Here is a 16,856-nt window from a genome sequence, read left to right as displayed (position 1 = left end):
TTCCCAGCATTACAACCCTTAGTATTAAAAATTTCCAGTTATTTTATAGTATTCATGTAATTAATTAAAATTGATATTAATCAAAAATTAAAAGTATTATAATATTTTTTATGTCAATGTTTACGATATTGTTCTATAATTTATGAATAACAGCATTATTCAGTATATAATATTTTATCCATTAATCCCATAACCTGCTGAATCTTTTAAATGGACTTGTCCAGTTTCTGTTTTTGGAACTGTCCATTATCAATTTAGGTGGTGCCAGGATTAAAATTTAAAGTTAGTTACGGTACCCTACAGTATACATCCTGTTTAGGCTACAGGGATGTGCAGGCTGGCCTGGATCTATAGTGGCTGGCAAAGGCTTCTACCAGCAGGCTTAAGTTGGTCACAGTTTTAATGTTACTTAATATTGTTTTTCCTTTAATCAAAACATATGAAGATCTTTTGTCTCTCATATACCCAGTTTACTGAAGATTTTGTTAAAAATAAATGTTTGTTTACTTTGTTAAGGTATTTTATTGTTGAACTAATGTAATCAAAATTATTTAGTATTCATAACTTACAATACATTATTGTTTTTTACCATGACCGTTATTAGTGCCTTTGAATTTGTGTCATAACAACAGAATACATGATATATACATGTACACAATATTGAACATGCCAGTCATTCTTATAATTAATCAAAAATATATTGTGGAATTGAGAAAACTCTACGCTCCCTTATCAACTTAGTGAATACACTAGTGTATAGTGAAATATTTGACCAATGCACAGGAAGGTAAGCCAACACTTGAAAGCAACTTAAGCTAGTGATGACTTTGGTAGTTCTTGACTTTAAAGTACTTAGTGTACAATTTTAACATGACTTTTGGGAGCAACCAGATAGCATTAAAACATCATTCCAAGTTGAAGGATAAATCTTGTTCTTGTTCTTTGTCTGTCTTTTTAAAGGATCTTTTTTATTTGTATTATTTTTTTCTTCATATTTGTTTTTTTCTTTTTTTTTTTATTATTACATGATTTTTTTTAAGTAATTTTGTTAAAGTATAATTTTTAAGCTTACTAGTATTTAAAGATAGTAATTTTCTATATTTGTAATTATCAATATTGTGTTTTCACTTTATTTTTGTTGTCAGATTATTTTTTATTTATAAATTTTAAAAAATGACATGTGCTGTTACTTACAATTTTTATTTTCCCGCTATATTTTTTCATGACAATATCTTGTGCTGAACTTTCAGGGGCTCGTTCTTTTGTTAACGAGGCTGAATTTCCTTTTGAAAGTGTGACGAATATATCTGTGATACAAAAAAATCCTTTTTTTATTTATGTTGTCAAAATATCCATGCACACAAGAAATTATTTATTTTATCATTTTTTCACATGATAACAATTTTGTCACCTTAGTGCAATAACTGGTTAACTTCTATTAGATTTAGAAGGGTTTAACCTGTTACTGCACTAAGGTGTCATGAATTACGATTTATTTGAATTAAATGTTTGTTGTTTGGGATCTTTACTTCTCCATTATAAAGTGTTGAAAAAACGTTTAATTCGTGTTTTGTGAAACATTATATATTTAATTATTTGAAATTTGTATTATTTATACAGCATTATCAGTTTTACAATGAAGGTACTTGTAAAGGAATTGAAATGGAAATCTGCATTTTAGTAAAGTTGATGTAATATTTCTTTATATTGGATATTTTTTTCTATAAATAGATTTTTGTTGAACTTTGAAACTTCACTCTGGTTAAAAAAAGGGACCATTATGCCACTGAATCAGAGTGGCTAAGGTCGCTGGCTTCAGATCACTTAAACCTGACTGCTGTGGGTTTGAATCCCGTTTTTGGATTTGTTTGTGAATGTTGGTGGTTCAAGTCAGGTGCTCGCTCATGTCTGAATCATAATGCAAAGTGGCCTGAGGGGAACCCGAGGTCTTATCCTTCCGGTAAAGCAGGAAAGTTACCATATGACATTTACAGTGTCAGTCTGAATTAAAATATCCAAAAAAAAAATAAAAATGGTGGCATCAATTCACATAATTTTGCTGAAATTGTCAAATTTCCATTTTAATTTTCATTACAAGCTCATCACGTCAAAGCACATGAAGTAAATGTGAATGACTGATTAATTTAAGGTTCACTGTATTGGTATGTACCAGTTTATATGTATAGCTCTTGTACATTTAACAGTAAACTTTAATTGAAAGAAAAACTGTGTTGTTTTTTATTTAATTTTGTTCATATTTCGATTCCCGGATAGTGCATGTCACTTGTGAATGATCATGAAATGGTTCCTACGGTCATTCACACTGTACCACTGCTCTGTACAGAAATGATCAGTTCTTGGCGAAAGTGGAGGCAACTGATACTGGTAAACTGCTTGACATCCTGCCCAGGAATGATGTGGTGGCTGAACTGTGCTCTGGTAAATTCAATGTGGCTTACTGCCGTCACAGATCCGAAGTGAAATTTTAACTACCAACACCACCATCAGTGAACATTCCACATGAGACCAATATTTATAATTGATCAAATAAACCATTATCATCTATGAATTCTAATTATTCTGTAGACACAAGGTATATACTATCGCTAATGACAAAATTTTTTATCAAGATATAGGGCAAATCATGTACGACTCGGCACCAATAAATATTTTTTTCCATGAACGATGGTATTTTGTTTGCCTGAATTAAGTCAGTCTGAAACATTTCTCATTATTACTACTCAATGCAAGGGATTATACAAGTTTAAAATGTGAAATAGTTGTCAAGGATAATAGCCTATGTAAATATGATAACTGCTGATGTTTATATTGACCTCAAATATATGCGAGCACACATTTAAACCAGGTCCCTAGGTTAAACAGATCAGAGAGAAAAAAATGCTTATCCTGAGCAAAGCTGCATGTATTGAGCAATTTAAATATGACTCAGCACATATGTTCACCATTCAGTGTAAAGTGTTGCTTTGGCCAAGGTCATGTTCACACATAAGATTTCAAAGGTCATGGTCAAAGGTCAGATAAAAATGGCAAAACATGTGTTTGGACCATAATTATAGTTATCATAATTTGGAAGGGTTTAAAACACAAATGTTCAACATCCCGAGAATTACTAGCAAAATACAGGTCAATATGTGCAAAGTCATTAGGACACACAAGATGATAAAATGTCCAGATTTTATGGAGAGCATATCTTCTACATGCATGGAGAAATATAAGTATTACTTGATACAAAAATGGTCACCATTATGAGATACAGTGTTGCATACCTTTTTCAGGTCAGTAAGTCAAATATCAAGGTCACACTTAGAGGTCAGAGAGGGGAAATTTCAAAGCCTATCTGTGCCAAGTGCAAAAATATAGCACAAAGTATAACTTCATGAACTATAAATTTAAATTATGCTTACAATCGTATCCATTAGTCCCTTAAAACATACAGAAAATGTAAAAAAAATAAAATAAAAGACAATTTAATTCAACAGAATATTTATTATCACAAGTCTTAAAGTTTTGTTATAAAATCATAAACATAAAATTATATTTGCCTAAAAGCACCAAGACTGCATAAAAAAGACAAACTTAAAGGGAGATAAGCATGTTAACACTATTAAAACAAAATATTTTATACCTATGAACTATCACACTGTATCACAGATTCTTTTTAAAATAAAAAGATAAAATAAATAGAAATATCACAAGAATTATAAGGTCAATATAAGATGAAGGGAGTACTTGACTATTTTCAGTGCTTAATAGGAAAACAAAGGCCCATGCAGGAATTCTTTAAATTCACAAAAAGGGTAAAATTCAATCAAAATTCATTAGTTTTTATTGCATTATACCCTTTTTGTTAATTTAAAAAATCTTGATCAATGTCCTACAAAAATGTTACTGATGACAAGTGAAAATTCAAATAAATACCTTAAATGGTTCCGAGGGACAAAATGTAAAAAGCCCCATCAACAAGAAATCTTTTAAATTTACAAAGGGGTATGATAAAGTCAAAACCCATGTTAGAGTTATGGGTCTTGGAAAATGACCTATAATTTCAATCCTAGATATGTGTAGAGTTTCAAGTGATAAACTTCAATCCTTCAAGGATTGAGGAGATAGCATGTAAAGACATAACAATAGATTTTCTATGATCACAAATATGCATATCTTTTATTAAAAACCCATGATAGAGTTATGGCTCTTGGATAATAAAGTTATGGCTCTTGGATAATAACCTAACATTATGATCTTAAAGATATGTGTGAAGTTTCAAGAGAATACAATCAGAAGATAATGTAATATCATGAAGCTTCTCTCATAACATTAAGAATTCTTTGAATTGTCAGCTTACAATAAAATACGAGTCCGGGAAACATTTATGCATTATATCAGATGTAAGTTTACATCAAGACAGAATCATCAGCAACCACCAGCTGCTTGTTTAATCGCAACCTTCCATAAAAGAATTCATCATTTTTTTGACAGTATGATTTTAATTAATACACAGAGATGTCAAGGTTTCAACAGTTACTAAAAAATAAATTATAATACTGTATGAATTTGCTCATAAAAAACAATTATAACTAAATAATTATAAATATAAATTCTATGAAAAATAATTAATTAAATAAACTATTGTCTAATACTAAGTTAGTCGTACCCTGATTATAGAAAAACAGAAACAAACCTTATTTACACCAATATAATACATTATAAACATGGAACATGTATAATAACAAAATTTACATAATTAAAGGCCCATTATGCCTAAGAAATGCTATCATTTTTATTTCTCAAAAAATGTTCATTTTTGGTATCCAGTTGACACTGGTTTTCAAAAACTTACTCATTTGCTATATACATGAACTATCTTTTGCATCTTTAGTTCTGTTGGCAATTGGTATAATTATAGTGAATTAGTATTTTGTATGGAAGTCAAAATACTACTTCATACATTTTCATACCTTTACGACACATAACTTCATGTTCAGCGGTACTTTTTGTCAGATGTAAAACATCCTATATGCACTTAATACATTTATTATCTAAACATTTTTAATCATATTTTTGATATTTCTAAAGAATTAAAAGTATATGGATTTATGAGGCATAATGTGCCTTTAACTTAAAGTGACTCTAATAATATATACCACATAATGTATCAAATAAAATGCATAAAGCTTTAACGGAAACATAAATAACAATAGCAAATAGAATATCAGTTTAGAACAGCAACTTAGCATTGTTTCACTCTATATTCAGAGTCCACTTCCCGGTAAAAGTACAACCATGGCCGTAACATTGTCCTTGGCCCCAGCAAGAAGTGCCGCCTGGACTAAATGCTCCGCCATAATCTGGGCCTGTCTACGCTGTATCTGCTCTCGGGACGGGGGACCATCAACCATTGATATTCTAGAAATGCCACCAGGGAACGATATATTTTCTAAATACGAATCGATATCAGCCTCGTTTCCAGAATCATCCGAATCATCGCCATTACGACTGCCAATCTCCGTCTGCATATCTGCGTCGACATACCGACGAGATCTTTTATTACTAGATTCTTTCGAAGGTGACCCTGTTGGTGTTGAATGGCTCTGATTTGTTTTTCCGTCTGCTGATTTTTTCTCGCCTGACTCCTTTGAAGTATCATTTTCTGACCTGTTATTTATTCCACTACCTGGTCTAGATCCATTTCCTACTTTTCCTGTTTTTTCATCAGATGATGAACTCATTTTGAAAAGTTGACTTTCTCCTTGACCTTTGACCTCTGACCCTTGACCTGACTTGTTACTTCCGTCCTCTTGCTGGTTTTCAGCAACAGAGGCCAAGGTCGCACTTCTCTGTCTATTACCAAACACATACTCTGAGCTCTTCTTTGGTGAGGACGATCTGTTACTGGAGAAGGAAACCTTACGAGAATTGGACTCCTGGGATGAAGGACGTTTCATTTCATCAAATAGGGTTCGGATGGTTGAGTTCACCTTGCTTGGGGCTGGAATCTGGTTGTTCGGCAGAAGCTGTAGTGATACAATAAATTAAGGTGAGTAAAAAATAAGCAAAAATGATGAAAAATGAAGAATAATAATGACCAATTTTTAAATTTTCTTATGAACTGATGCATGATAAAGGACCCCTGACTTTAAAATTCATGATCTTTTTGCACAGAAGAGGAAACTTGTGATGTACAAAGAAAGACATAAATATAAACATTTTACATCAAGCCTTTGATTTAGTTTAAACATATTTTATTTCAAACATTTTCACACAAACATTTATTACATACAATCATTAGTACATAATATACAATGCTGAAAAAAGGATTAGATCCGAAAGCATACAATGCTTATAGAGGTCTTTTCCTAACATATAATTCATTACTGTAAATTTGGCGGTAAGTTACATGTTCGAAATAGTATATCATGAGCTTAGCCACTACATGTACACTGTCATGTGATCAGTGTGAGACAAATTTTATCACTTAGACATTTTGAAATCTAAATTATATACAACAATAAATACATTTGAATGGTAACACATTAAATTTTATTTCCTTGTAGCAGAGTATCATAATTTTCTAACCTTAAAACTTCACAACAAGTTCTACAAACTTATATCACATCAATAAGTTGGTTTGCAAACTCAGATTGCATAGTAACTTTACATTAACATTCAACAAGCACTTATCTTGCAAATATACCTTAATCAGCAGTGATGCAGCCTCTTTTTCAGAGAACACTTCCCATACTCCTCGTGATGCTAAAATTAGAAACTGAGCGTACTGGTCTACTGGTGCACTTGTGGTATATGGCTCAACAATCACACATCTCTTGAGAGGTTTGTCACCATGGTTACCAAGACCTCTCGTTGTTAGGAGAACTCCATTCACCCGACACTCCTTAGTGCTGTCACTTAGTGTGCCTCCTGAAACAGAAGTATCATTTTACATAATAGGCTATATATATAAAAACCATCTCTGAACAAGAACTGTGAAACTTGTTCATATAAGAAAACGTGGCATACACATGTTTTAGTTTATAAATATTCATTGAAGCTCAATAGACTCACTCCTGAATTACGAATATTTGGGTTTTTCCAAGCTAATCTGGGGGTACAAACAAACTATTACAGTTACAGCTTCGAAATAAAATGCAACAGGTTGACTAATTTATTGTGACCAATAGTGCACCATGAAGCTATAACGATAAAGTTTGTTTGTACTGGGGGATTAACATGGAAAAACCCACATTTATCGAGTTCTGGATAACATTAATTGTGAAGAAAGCTTGAAATTCATTTGAATTACTCCCTAAACTAACTAGTATTGGTGCTATATCAACACCTAAGTGCAGCATAAGAAGCAAGATATGAAAGAATTCACCAGCCCTGGTCAGATACAAACCAAACTATAGTGACAGGAAAGTGAATCGAAGTGAGCGACATCATAAGCCTGTGACTCACCCACTGAGACCTAACCACTTAAGAATGGTAAGAACAAACAAAAAACATACCATCTTTAATGATTCTATTTTTCTCTTTTGCATTGTTCGGTGTATGATCTTTGGTCAAAGAGTAGGCTCTGTTTCCACGTACTAAAACTGCATGCACGTTACCTGTAAATAATATATAAAACTATCTAAAGACCTCACTCAACATAAAAGTAGACCATTGATTCATTCATTCATGTCATTGATTCAGTGCAAAGCATATCATATATATCATGAGCGGAAAATTATACACAGAAAAATCAGCACATATCATCTATATCAGATGACTAACATGGACAATAATACATAGAGGATATTGAATGAGTATACGTTTAATACTAAATTTATTGAACAAGTTGAATAAAATTATATTATTTGAGCCTCTGGCGAGCATAATATTATTTTATTCAACTCATTCAATAAATTTAGTATTGAATCTATACGAATATAATATTCTATTTATCACATATATATTTATATAATAAAATAAGAAGAGTAAACTGTTATTAACAAGAGTCATTTTTCTTTGACGCGCCTGTTGTGTAACACTAACATAAGCGCGCTTTAACGCTAAGTTTATAGTGCAAATGACGTGACGTCAAAGTGTTATTACACAAGTGTAATATCGTCTAGTGTAATATTGTTTTTATTAAATGGCTTTATTACACTCCTGCGCCGCAGTTTATGTGATAAAACAATATATCGATAATTACTTATAATTACTTGTCTAATTTCCTTTCATACCTAAATGATTTCAGTAAAAACGTAATTATTCTATAATGATATGTCTTGTCTACTTAACATCAGCAAAGTTTTAGACATGGACACCTGCGTCTGTTTTGGGTTAATTCTCATTACTCTAAGACATTTAATCAATCTGTCAAAATTAATGATTTTTTTCAAAATGTGTATCAATTATTGATAAACAAAAAACTATTGACGGTACATCGATATTGTTACTATTGATGATAGCTCTACATAAAAGATGCAAAAGGCACCATCTTACACTGAAGAAAGAACAGAGTGATAAATGTCTTAAGTTTTCATCGAATGCACTCTTAAACTTATGTTTAAATCATATTTCTATTTCAATAATAATGCATTTTTTAGGGGAGGGGGAATAACAGTAGGTCCATTTTTGGTGGAGATTATTACCATATTTTTAGTGGAGATTTTTGCCATTTTCGTTAGAAATAATTGTCACATTTTTTGTGTGGGGATTTTGGCCACATTTTTTGTGTGGAGATTTTGGCCACATTTTTGTGTGTAGATTTTTGCCATATTTTTTCTGGAGATTATTGCTTATTACTTTCACTTTTGATGAGAATATAAAATATAACATAATTTAATATATTAAATAGTACAGAAAGTACTTCATTTTCAATTGTAAATATCTTTCACTCGTATATACATTAAACATTTTGCCAAACATAGCTAAACAATCAGAATTTCAGTCACAAAAATGATCCAAAAACACATAAGCTATAATATAAGTGTTCTAGGACATAAGATAAATGATAAATGTTGTACTCACCTGCATTAGCTATATGGATAGTCCCTACAGTTTTAGGAGGTTCTAGACCACTAGCAAGTCCACTCACTACACTTTCATCTTCATCGTTCACTTCACTACTGTCTTTACCTATTTCGTCTTTCGGCAAATCCTGTCAACAAGATTAAGATTTAAAATATGAAAAATATTTTTCACCACTTGTTTTTTTAAATCTGATATATTGCATGTGGGACGCCACATCTTTAAATGACCACAGTGCCGGGTTTCTTTTTTAAATTTTTTTTTTAAAATTATACAATGGACAACATAGCTTTTAGAAATATTTTAACTTGTAACAAAATGAAGTTACAAAGACTTTTGACAGGACAAGGGGCTGGTACATAAAACTGTTCATAAGTAAGTTTGTATTTCTTGAAATATGTTAGCTCAACTTGTAGCATGCAGCTTTAAAATCACCGTAGCTATAAATATAAACTAGGTATTCTTTTACCTGAATAACACAAGTAGCAGCGGAGCAACCACTCCATCTTATCTTTGAATTCTCATCTTTACCATATGACAATAAAATATCCAGCAGGTAGTACGCCTTTGAAAATGCATTCTCCATTTTACGCTCAAAAGGCGACTTCTTTTTCTTTTTCCTTGGTGTCTCGTCCTCGACTTTCACGCTGTTTTCCGGCGTGTCGTCCATTTTCTTTATCAAATCATTGTACTTATCCTCACAAATATTGATGATATTTTGAATAATTCCAACACTTTCATCATAAAGCATTGCCCGTTCACTCTGTTTTGTATCGGGTCTTTCAAAATTGTAATGTGATATATCCGAGTCACCTAATAAATTTCCCGCAACAACGGATTTTGTGCGAGGATCAAATTTAATCATTTCACTAAGCAGTAGTTTATGTAGCTCACTAGCTGCAACCTCCGCTGCAAATCTCCCATGGTAACCATCATATAACCCAAGAAAACATTTATGTTTATCCTCTCCGAAACAGTCTTGGAATGTTCTAGCGTCTTCCATGTACGACTTCCATCTCTCATTGGCACTTGCTGCCATTCCGACGGCATAAACGCAGTCGGGACTACAGTTTAATGATACGCCACCAACCTGCGCATTGACGTCTTCTCTCACTTGCCTGAATTCCTCGTAATTTCCATCCAGAACGGCTTTTAAATATTCGTACGCCTCGTTAATCTCTTCAATTTGCTGCGGAGTGACAGGTTTATCTTTAGTTGCTGTGGCTTTCATTTTCCTCAGCACAAAATTTCTACGCTTCAACAGAACATCTGAATTCTTTGGCTCTTCAAGTCCATACCTAAACAGGAGAAAGAAAAAAATATCAGACAGAACTTTACATTTTTAATATACATGTATATATAAATGTTCCGTGGAACAAAATGTTAACATTGAGTAAGTTTACTGTAACAAATAATTAATTGATTGATTGATTAATAAATGATTGATTAAAATTGACAAATCTATTAAAGATGTTGAGTGAGGTTAGTAGTTGATAGTGACAGTAATTATCAATCGTAAAACAGCTAAATTAAATATCATAATGATAATAGTGACCATACTTTGTAGTCTGCTTTACAGATAGAGAGGTGGCTGAGTAGACACTAGTTGAAGTATTTTCCTCTCAATCTAGGACTCACAGGCCCAATCAAGGACTCAGAGGTCCAATCAAGGACATACAGGTACAATCAAGGACTCAAAGGGCCAATCAAGGACATACAGGTACAATCATGGACTCGCATGTCCAATCAAGAACACACAATTCCAATCAAAAACTCACAGGTGCAATCAAGGACTCACAGATCCAATCAAGGACTCACAGGTGCAATGGACTTACAGGTGCAATCAAGAACTTACAGGTCCAATCAAGAACTCACAGATGCAATCAAGGACTCACAGGCCCAATCAAGGACTCACAGGTGCAATAGACTTACAGGTGCAATCAAGAACTTACAGGTCCAATCAAGAACTCACAGGTGCAATCAAGGACTCACAGGTCCAATCAAGAACTCACAGACGCAATCAAGGACTCACAGGTCCAATCAAGGACTCACAGATGCAATGAAGGACTCACAGGCCCAAACAAGGCCTCACATGTTCCATGTCATATAAAGAGTAAAATGTATAACTAACCTAATGAAGTATAATGATATAATTCTATATTCTAATTTCAAAGATGGTACAATCACACTATTTTTCAAATTCTTTAGACTAGAAAAGTATTTCAACTGATATTTAGTTTTTTTAACTCCGTTACTGACCTTAGTTTGGTTAAGGCATAATGGAACTGTCTATGGTCCTTCAACTGAGGTAGTGCAATAAACGATTTACATTTTTCACATACAATAGAAATATCAGGACCTGGTCTTAAAGGATAATCTGTTAGCATAGTTTCTGGGGTATCTGCAAATAAAAAATGTTTAAACACATGTAGCCTGGCTATCAAAATGATAATATGGTATGATTCACATACAAAAATATATTTAACTTCTGAATCTTATAAAAATGTTTCTTCATAATTCGATATACAACATGTATATATATATTTTTTCCACTGTTACGAGCCAGGCGTAACGAGAAAGAAAAGCCAGCAACAAACTTGTAACAATAACAAATTTATTACAGAAAAATTATTAAAGAAAAATAAAATAACAAATTATCTTTACAAATACCTGAAGTCCAAATAAAAATTACAAATGTATAGTCTGATCCTGGAATGATCCTTTTTTAATAGCACAGTTAAATCCAAGTTAAATCCAAGAACACTTTAGAATAAATTCCCACAATAAAAATCCACAAGAATAATTAATAATCCAAGCTCCAATAAATCACTTAATTTCCAAGTTGAATAATACTGCCAAATATATTGATTTCTAAAGATCACTGATGACTTAAAAGGTAACTGATGACTTAAAGATAAAAAGTAATGAAAAATGTCAATCTATATATATTAACTAAGAAATTCCAGAAAGGTCTATTATGTTCTCAAGTAATCATAATCTAGCAACTTCAACAATAAAGACAATTCCAGAAGTTTCTATCTAAATATAATGCATGAGTTTTGCACAACAGTTAAGAACGTTCTAGTTACATACATGTAGTTTATGTTCTTAAAATAGAACAATGACAATATTGGAAATACCAACTGGTCAGATATAATCTATATACATGTAATATGTTGCATACATAACACCACAAATTCAATGTCAAATCATGTTTGGAAGTACAATTGATATGTTGAAAAGGACCTAGAAAACTTTTCGTATCTCATATGTTTTTAATTTTTTATAGAATTTATGGAATAAGTTCCACTGTGTTTCTATATTTATTATATACTTGTAAATGAAATATTGAAAAATAATGACAAAATAAAGTGCATATTTTCATTTTCCGTATTTTCACTGTAAAAAATTATTTTTCACTGCAGTGAAACATATTTTCTGTATTTTCCTTTTGACTGGTGTCTTGTCGCACTACTTCTTCTAATTTCTGCCAGTACACAAAATTTAAGCAGAATTCTTTTAAACTTTAATGTCAAAAGAGAAAAATGCATATAATAAACAGAAAATAAACAAAAAGATATTTTCTTTACATACAGGATATATTTTCATCTTTATTGTGGTCTGAAAATTATCTTATTTCACTTGCGGCTTCCGCCACTCATGAAATATTCATTTTCATACCACTTGATGAAAATGAATTCTGTATTTCTAGAAAAAAAACTTGAATATCCTCTATATATCTGGAGGATTGACTGCAAAACTATAATGCAAGTCCTTTATACCATATATGTTAAACAGTTTTTGTCAAACCTCGATACTGACAAATCGTACCTGTTCTGCCAACATTACGACCTTGGAAATCATGAGTAGGGTCGTGAAACTCTCTGTCTGACCTCTCGTAATCACCAGATGCAGACATCTTTCAACTGAAAGTAAGACAGAAAACCAAATCATAATTGCTGTTTGAAAAACATTTCCAAAAACAATTTTTTTCTCTTGCTCAAAAACTCATTACTTTCAGTAGGTGAAATATTCAATAAAAACAGACGTGTATCACTAATACAAACAGGAACTGAAGATAATTTTTGATGTGATGGAAATAGGTAACAGTTTTTTGAATTACTTTACATGCCCAAGAAGAAAACAGGTTAGGTAAAGGGTCTTAGTAAAAGAGTGTATAAGTATACCATTATAAGGTGCTAAATTACCATAACTTTTAAGTTATAGTACAATTCACTGTAAGGGAAGTACGGGTAACCGGTGTACCATACTGTTTCAGAACAATATAGCAAAGTATTCCAAATCACACATCAAGGTACTTAGTAATTGTCTGTATAAATGACATCTTCAAGTTTAATATAAACTCACATTAGTACAGTCAAGTAAAGAATATAGATGTTTTTGTTTTCAAACATATTTTGAAGGGTGACTGTCTCAGTTTATATGTGTTTACCTGAAGATTACTGTTTCTAGAATACAGAAACTCACAAGTAATTAAGTTGAAATGGTTCATTTTTTGGGGGGAAGGGGTACATATTGTACTAAATATTTCCATCTTACAGTCCAAATTAAAATAATCAGTTCATTTTTCTCAATGTTGCAAAAGCTATGCATTAAACACTGTATATAATTTTCAATTCTCTCTGTGACTCAAAGTTGAAACAGAAGGGGAGAATCTTCTCAGGCTTTAAACTTAACATTTATACATTCCTCTAGACATTAAAATTTGAGTTTAGGTAAGAGTTTGTGTCAGGGTTTGTGATTAAACTGTGGAATAATAACATTTCAGAAATTCATTCAATTTGATACAGACTTGATAGTCATCCTCAGGTGTAATCTTAATTTTGTTGTCAATATTTCTTTTTAAAGTGAATAATCTGGGTATTGCAAAATACATGTGTTCAATTTAAACCTAATTAGAAACGATTCGCCACATAACAATTCACCACAGTTAAAAAATAATTTGTCACAGCAATATTTATCTAACTAGTTAAATTCACTGAAGTTAAAAGGAAATAAACTTTAATTAAAATAAATTTGACAAAGACAATGACAATGTGTTTATTCATAATATAAGGCCTCCTGCTTAAGAACAATCAATGTTTCAATTTATCAATTTTAACATACATGTAATAACAGGAGCATATTTACAAGGAAGTACAATCAAGTGGTATGTTAAAATAAAAGAAATCTTGAAATTAAACATATGTACATGTAATTGCATATATAATCTGGGTATTGCAAAATACATGTGTTCAATGGATTACAATAATTGATTTAAGAAAATAATAAGATAATTTATTTTAAAAAAAACTTAAATATTTCTAAAACAGTTATCACACCTTTAATTTTAACACATCTAACATATACTAAGACTGTCCTTGAAATAGTTCTTTTATTCTCTGTATAAATTGTGATACCTGAGAGAAATAAAGTTATCTGTCTGTCAATTTATCTGGAATTGACCAGCAATAAATATCCATTAAAGTTTCGTTGACAAACACTCAGTCAATGTGAAGTAATTTACAATGTGTTATGAAATTTTGGTAATAAAATGTATTTGATTGTAAGTTTTAAATCAATTAAAAAGCCGTTTTCATTAAAATATTCCACATGATATTCAAATCATATATTTAATGAGTGAAATTAAACAAGAAAAAAATATAGATCTAAAACTTTTAGATGATTTAAATGGGTGTCAATTTGGTACTTTAAAATCATTATGTAGTGAAACTCTATTGTGGCAAATCGTCATATTACCATTTCATTAGTGGACATATTAAATTAATTCAATGTTGCACCAAAAAAGTCTTATCCAAATATATCTCTATCCGAAATAACCACAACAAAAATATTTTCTTAGCAAGGAAACTCTATAACTGACGGGCAAACATATTTATCTTTTAGTATAAATACGTGCACTGTATTGAAATAATAATAAAAACAACAAATTAGTCTGTAAATAACATGGAAATTATGCAAATTCTGTCAATATACTTCAAAGTTAATTGGTTTCTCGGTGCATCCAATGTAAACATTGACTGGTTTTCGATTTTGGGTACGAAAATTATGGACATTTAGGACCACGGACTTTTCGGACCAGACACTTCGGACTAGACGATTTTTTCTTTTTGGACAAGATTTTCGGTCCATGATGGGGACACTTTGGACCAGAACTTTTTATTACATGGACCATTTAGTCCTTTTTTGATACTAACGTTAGTTTTTATTTCAGGGTGTTATTAAAATATTTTCTTATGATAAATTGCAACATATTTCACTTCTTCATATCAGGGTCTTTCTATTTAAAAGACCCTGTTCATATATTATGATATTCCAAATTCATGAAGCAGATTTTCAAATTTTCTGACCAGCATACTATATAACTGTTGTTTTGATTATCTTTAGAGAATATTTATAAATTATAATTCATTTATAAATTTCTATTTTCTCCTTGCTTCAACTCGTAATTTAAACAACCAAAGTTATTACATCTTGCTTATTTTTTTCATTATTGAGATTGACTTCCAGAGAATAAATCTACTTTTGGCTCTACTCTTTCTAGCTTTAATCTTTATGCGCTTTCATATACTTTTTTGATAAGTTTTTACTAATTTTTCTATTGTTTAAAATCCTAAGCAGAAACATTTTCAATACGATAACAATAAAGGAAATAACAAAATTATTATTTTTTTGTTTGTTCTTTATGTTAGTAGGTAGGTAGACAGCAACGCTGCTTTCATTCATTCGGCAGCTCACACGAACAACGGTTTTAGACATATCTTCTACTGATGTCAAATTAAGCATGGTGATAGAATCAAGGGAAGACATGAAGTAAAGCTCAAACGACCCAATTCGAAAGCCCTATATAATAGTTCTTAACTTCTTATCTTATAAAGCAGGTGATAGAGTCAAGGGAAGACAGCAAAGCTCACACAACCCACGGTAATAAGCCTATCTAATAGATATTATCTGTAACAATTTAAAAGCATGGTACGTGATATAGCCGTAAGGAATATAGTAAAGCTCAAACAACCAACGGTGATAGACCTATAAAATAGTTCTTATCTGAAAGAAATGCACGAGGGAATGCAGTGAAGCTCACACATCTCCCGGTGAAAGTCCTATTTTATATTTCTTATCTGAAACAAAAGCACGATGATAATCTCAGCTCAAACATCCCATGTGATAGGCCTATGTAATAATTCTTATCTGAAACAGAAGCGGCTCACACAACCCACGGTGACAGGCCTTTTAGAAGGTTCTTATCTCATGTTAGCCCGAGGCGGTAGCCTTTGATAAAGCTCAAGCAATGGACGGTGATAGGCACTTATTTATTTGACCTTTGTTTTTATTTCAAATTAACCTAAGGTGATCGATAACCTCAGGGAACACAGCCAAGGTCTCACAACCCACGATGATAGGCCTGCCTTTTTAGAGGGTACTTAATGCATGTTATCCCACGGTGATAGCCTCAGGGAACACACTCAACCCACGGAAATAGAACTTTTAGAGGGTTCTCATTTCAAGTTAACCCACGGTTATAGCCCCAGGGAACACACTTTATTTAGCTCACACAACCCACTTTGGCAGGCTTTTCAGAGCGTTCTTATTTCAAGTTTACCCAAGGTGGTTGCCTCAAGGAACACAGTAAAACTCACACAACCCACGATAATCGGCCTTTCAGAGGCTTTTTATCTTTATAGAAAAGCTCACAAAACTCACGGTGATAGTCATGTTAGAGGGTACTTATTTCATGTTAACTTAAAGTGATAGCTTCAGGGCACAAAGAAGACCTCACAGCACAACCCACGGTGATTCGC

General features: G+C 32.0%; 1 protein-coding gene across 3 annotated transcripts; it reads right to left on the bottom strand.

Moving 5' to 3' along the window:
- Positions 1-3,502: 3,502 nt before the first annotated feature.
- Positions 3,503-15,103, bottom strand: LOC132715421 (protein phosphatase 2C-like domain-containing protein 1). 3 transcript variants are annotated; one of them, XM_060698422.1, is made up of 8 exons: positions 15,031-15,103; positions 12,865-12,959; positions 11,293-11,434; positions 9,503-10,331; positions 9,034-9,163; positions 7,524-7,625; positions 6,713-6,936; positions 3,503-6,032 (listed from the first exon to the last, which is right to left on the bottom strand). In XM_060698422.1, the coding sequence occupies exons 2-8, from the start codon at positions 12,950-12,952 to the stop codon at positions 5,271-5,273; spliced, it is 2,277 nt and encodes a 758-aa protein (XP_060554405.1). In that variant the 5' UTR covers positions 12,953-12,959; positions 15,031-15,103; the 3' UTR covers positions 3,503-5,270. The 3 variants fall into 3 exon arrangements, with proteins under 3 accessions (XP_060554405.1, XP_060554414.1, XP_060554421.1); XM_060698431.1 differs by having other exon boundaries at positions 14,979-15,072; XM_060698438.1 differs by lacking the exon at positions 15,031-15,103 and adding an exon at positions 14,454-14,534.
- Positions 15,104-16,856: the final 1,753 nt, after the last annotated feature.

Source organism: Ruditapes philippinarum, unplaced genomic scaffold (assembly GCF_026571515.1).
Source record: "Ruditapes philippinarum isolate M1 unplaced genomic scaffold, ASM2657151v2 ctg2753_1_1_1_1, whole genome shotgun sequence".
Lineage (NCBI taxonomy): Eukaryota > Metazoa > Mollusca > Bivalvia > Venerida > Veneridae > Ruditapes > Ruditapes philippinarum.
The sequence above is the reverse complement of the archived record's forward strand: the minus strand, read 5'-3'. Positions and strand labels throughout refer to the sequence as shown.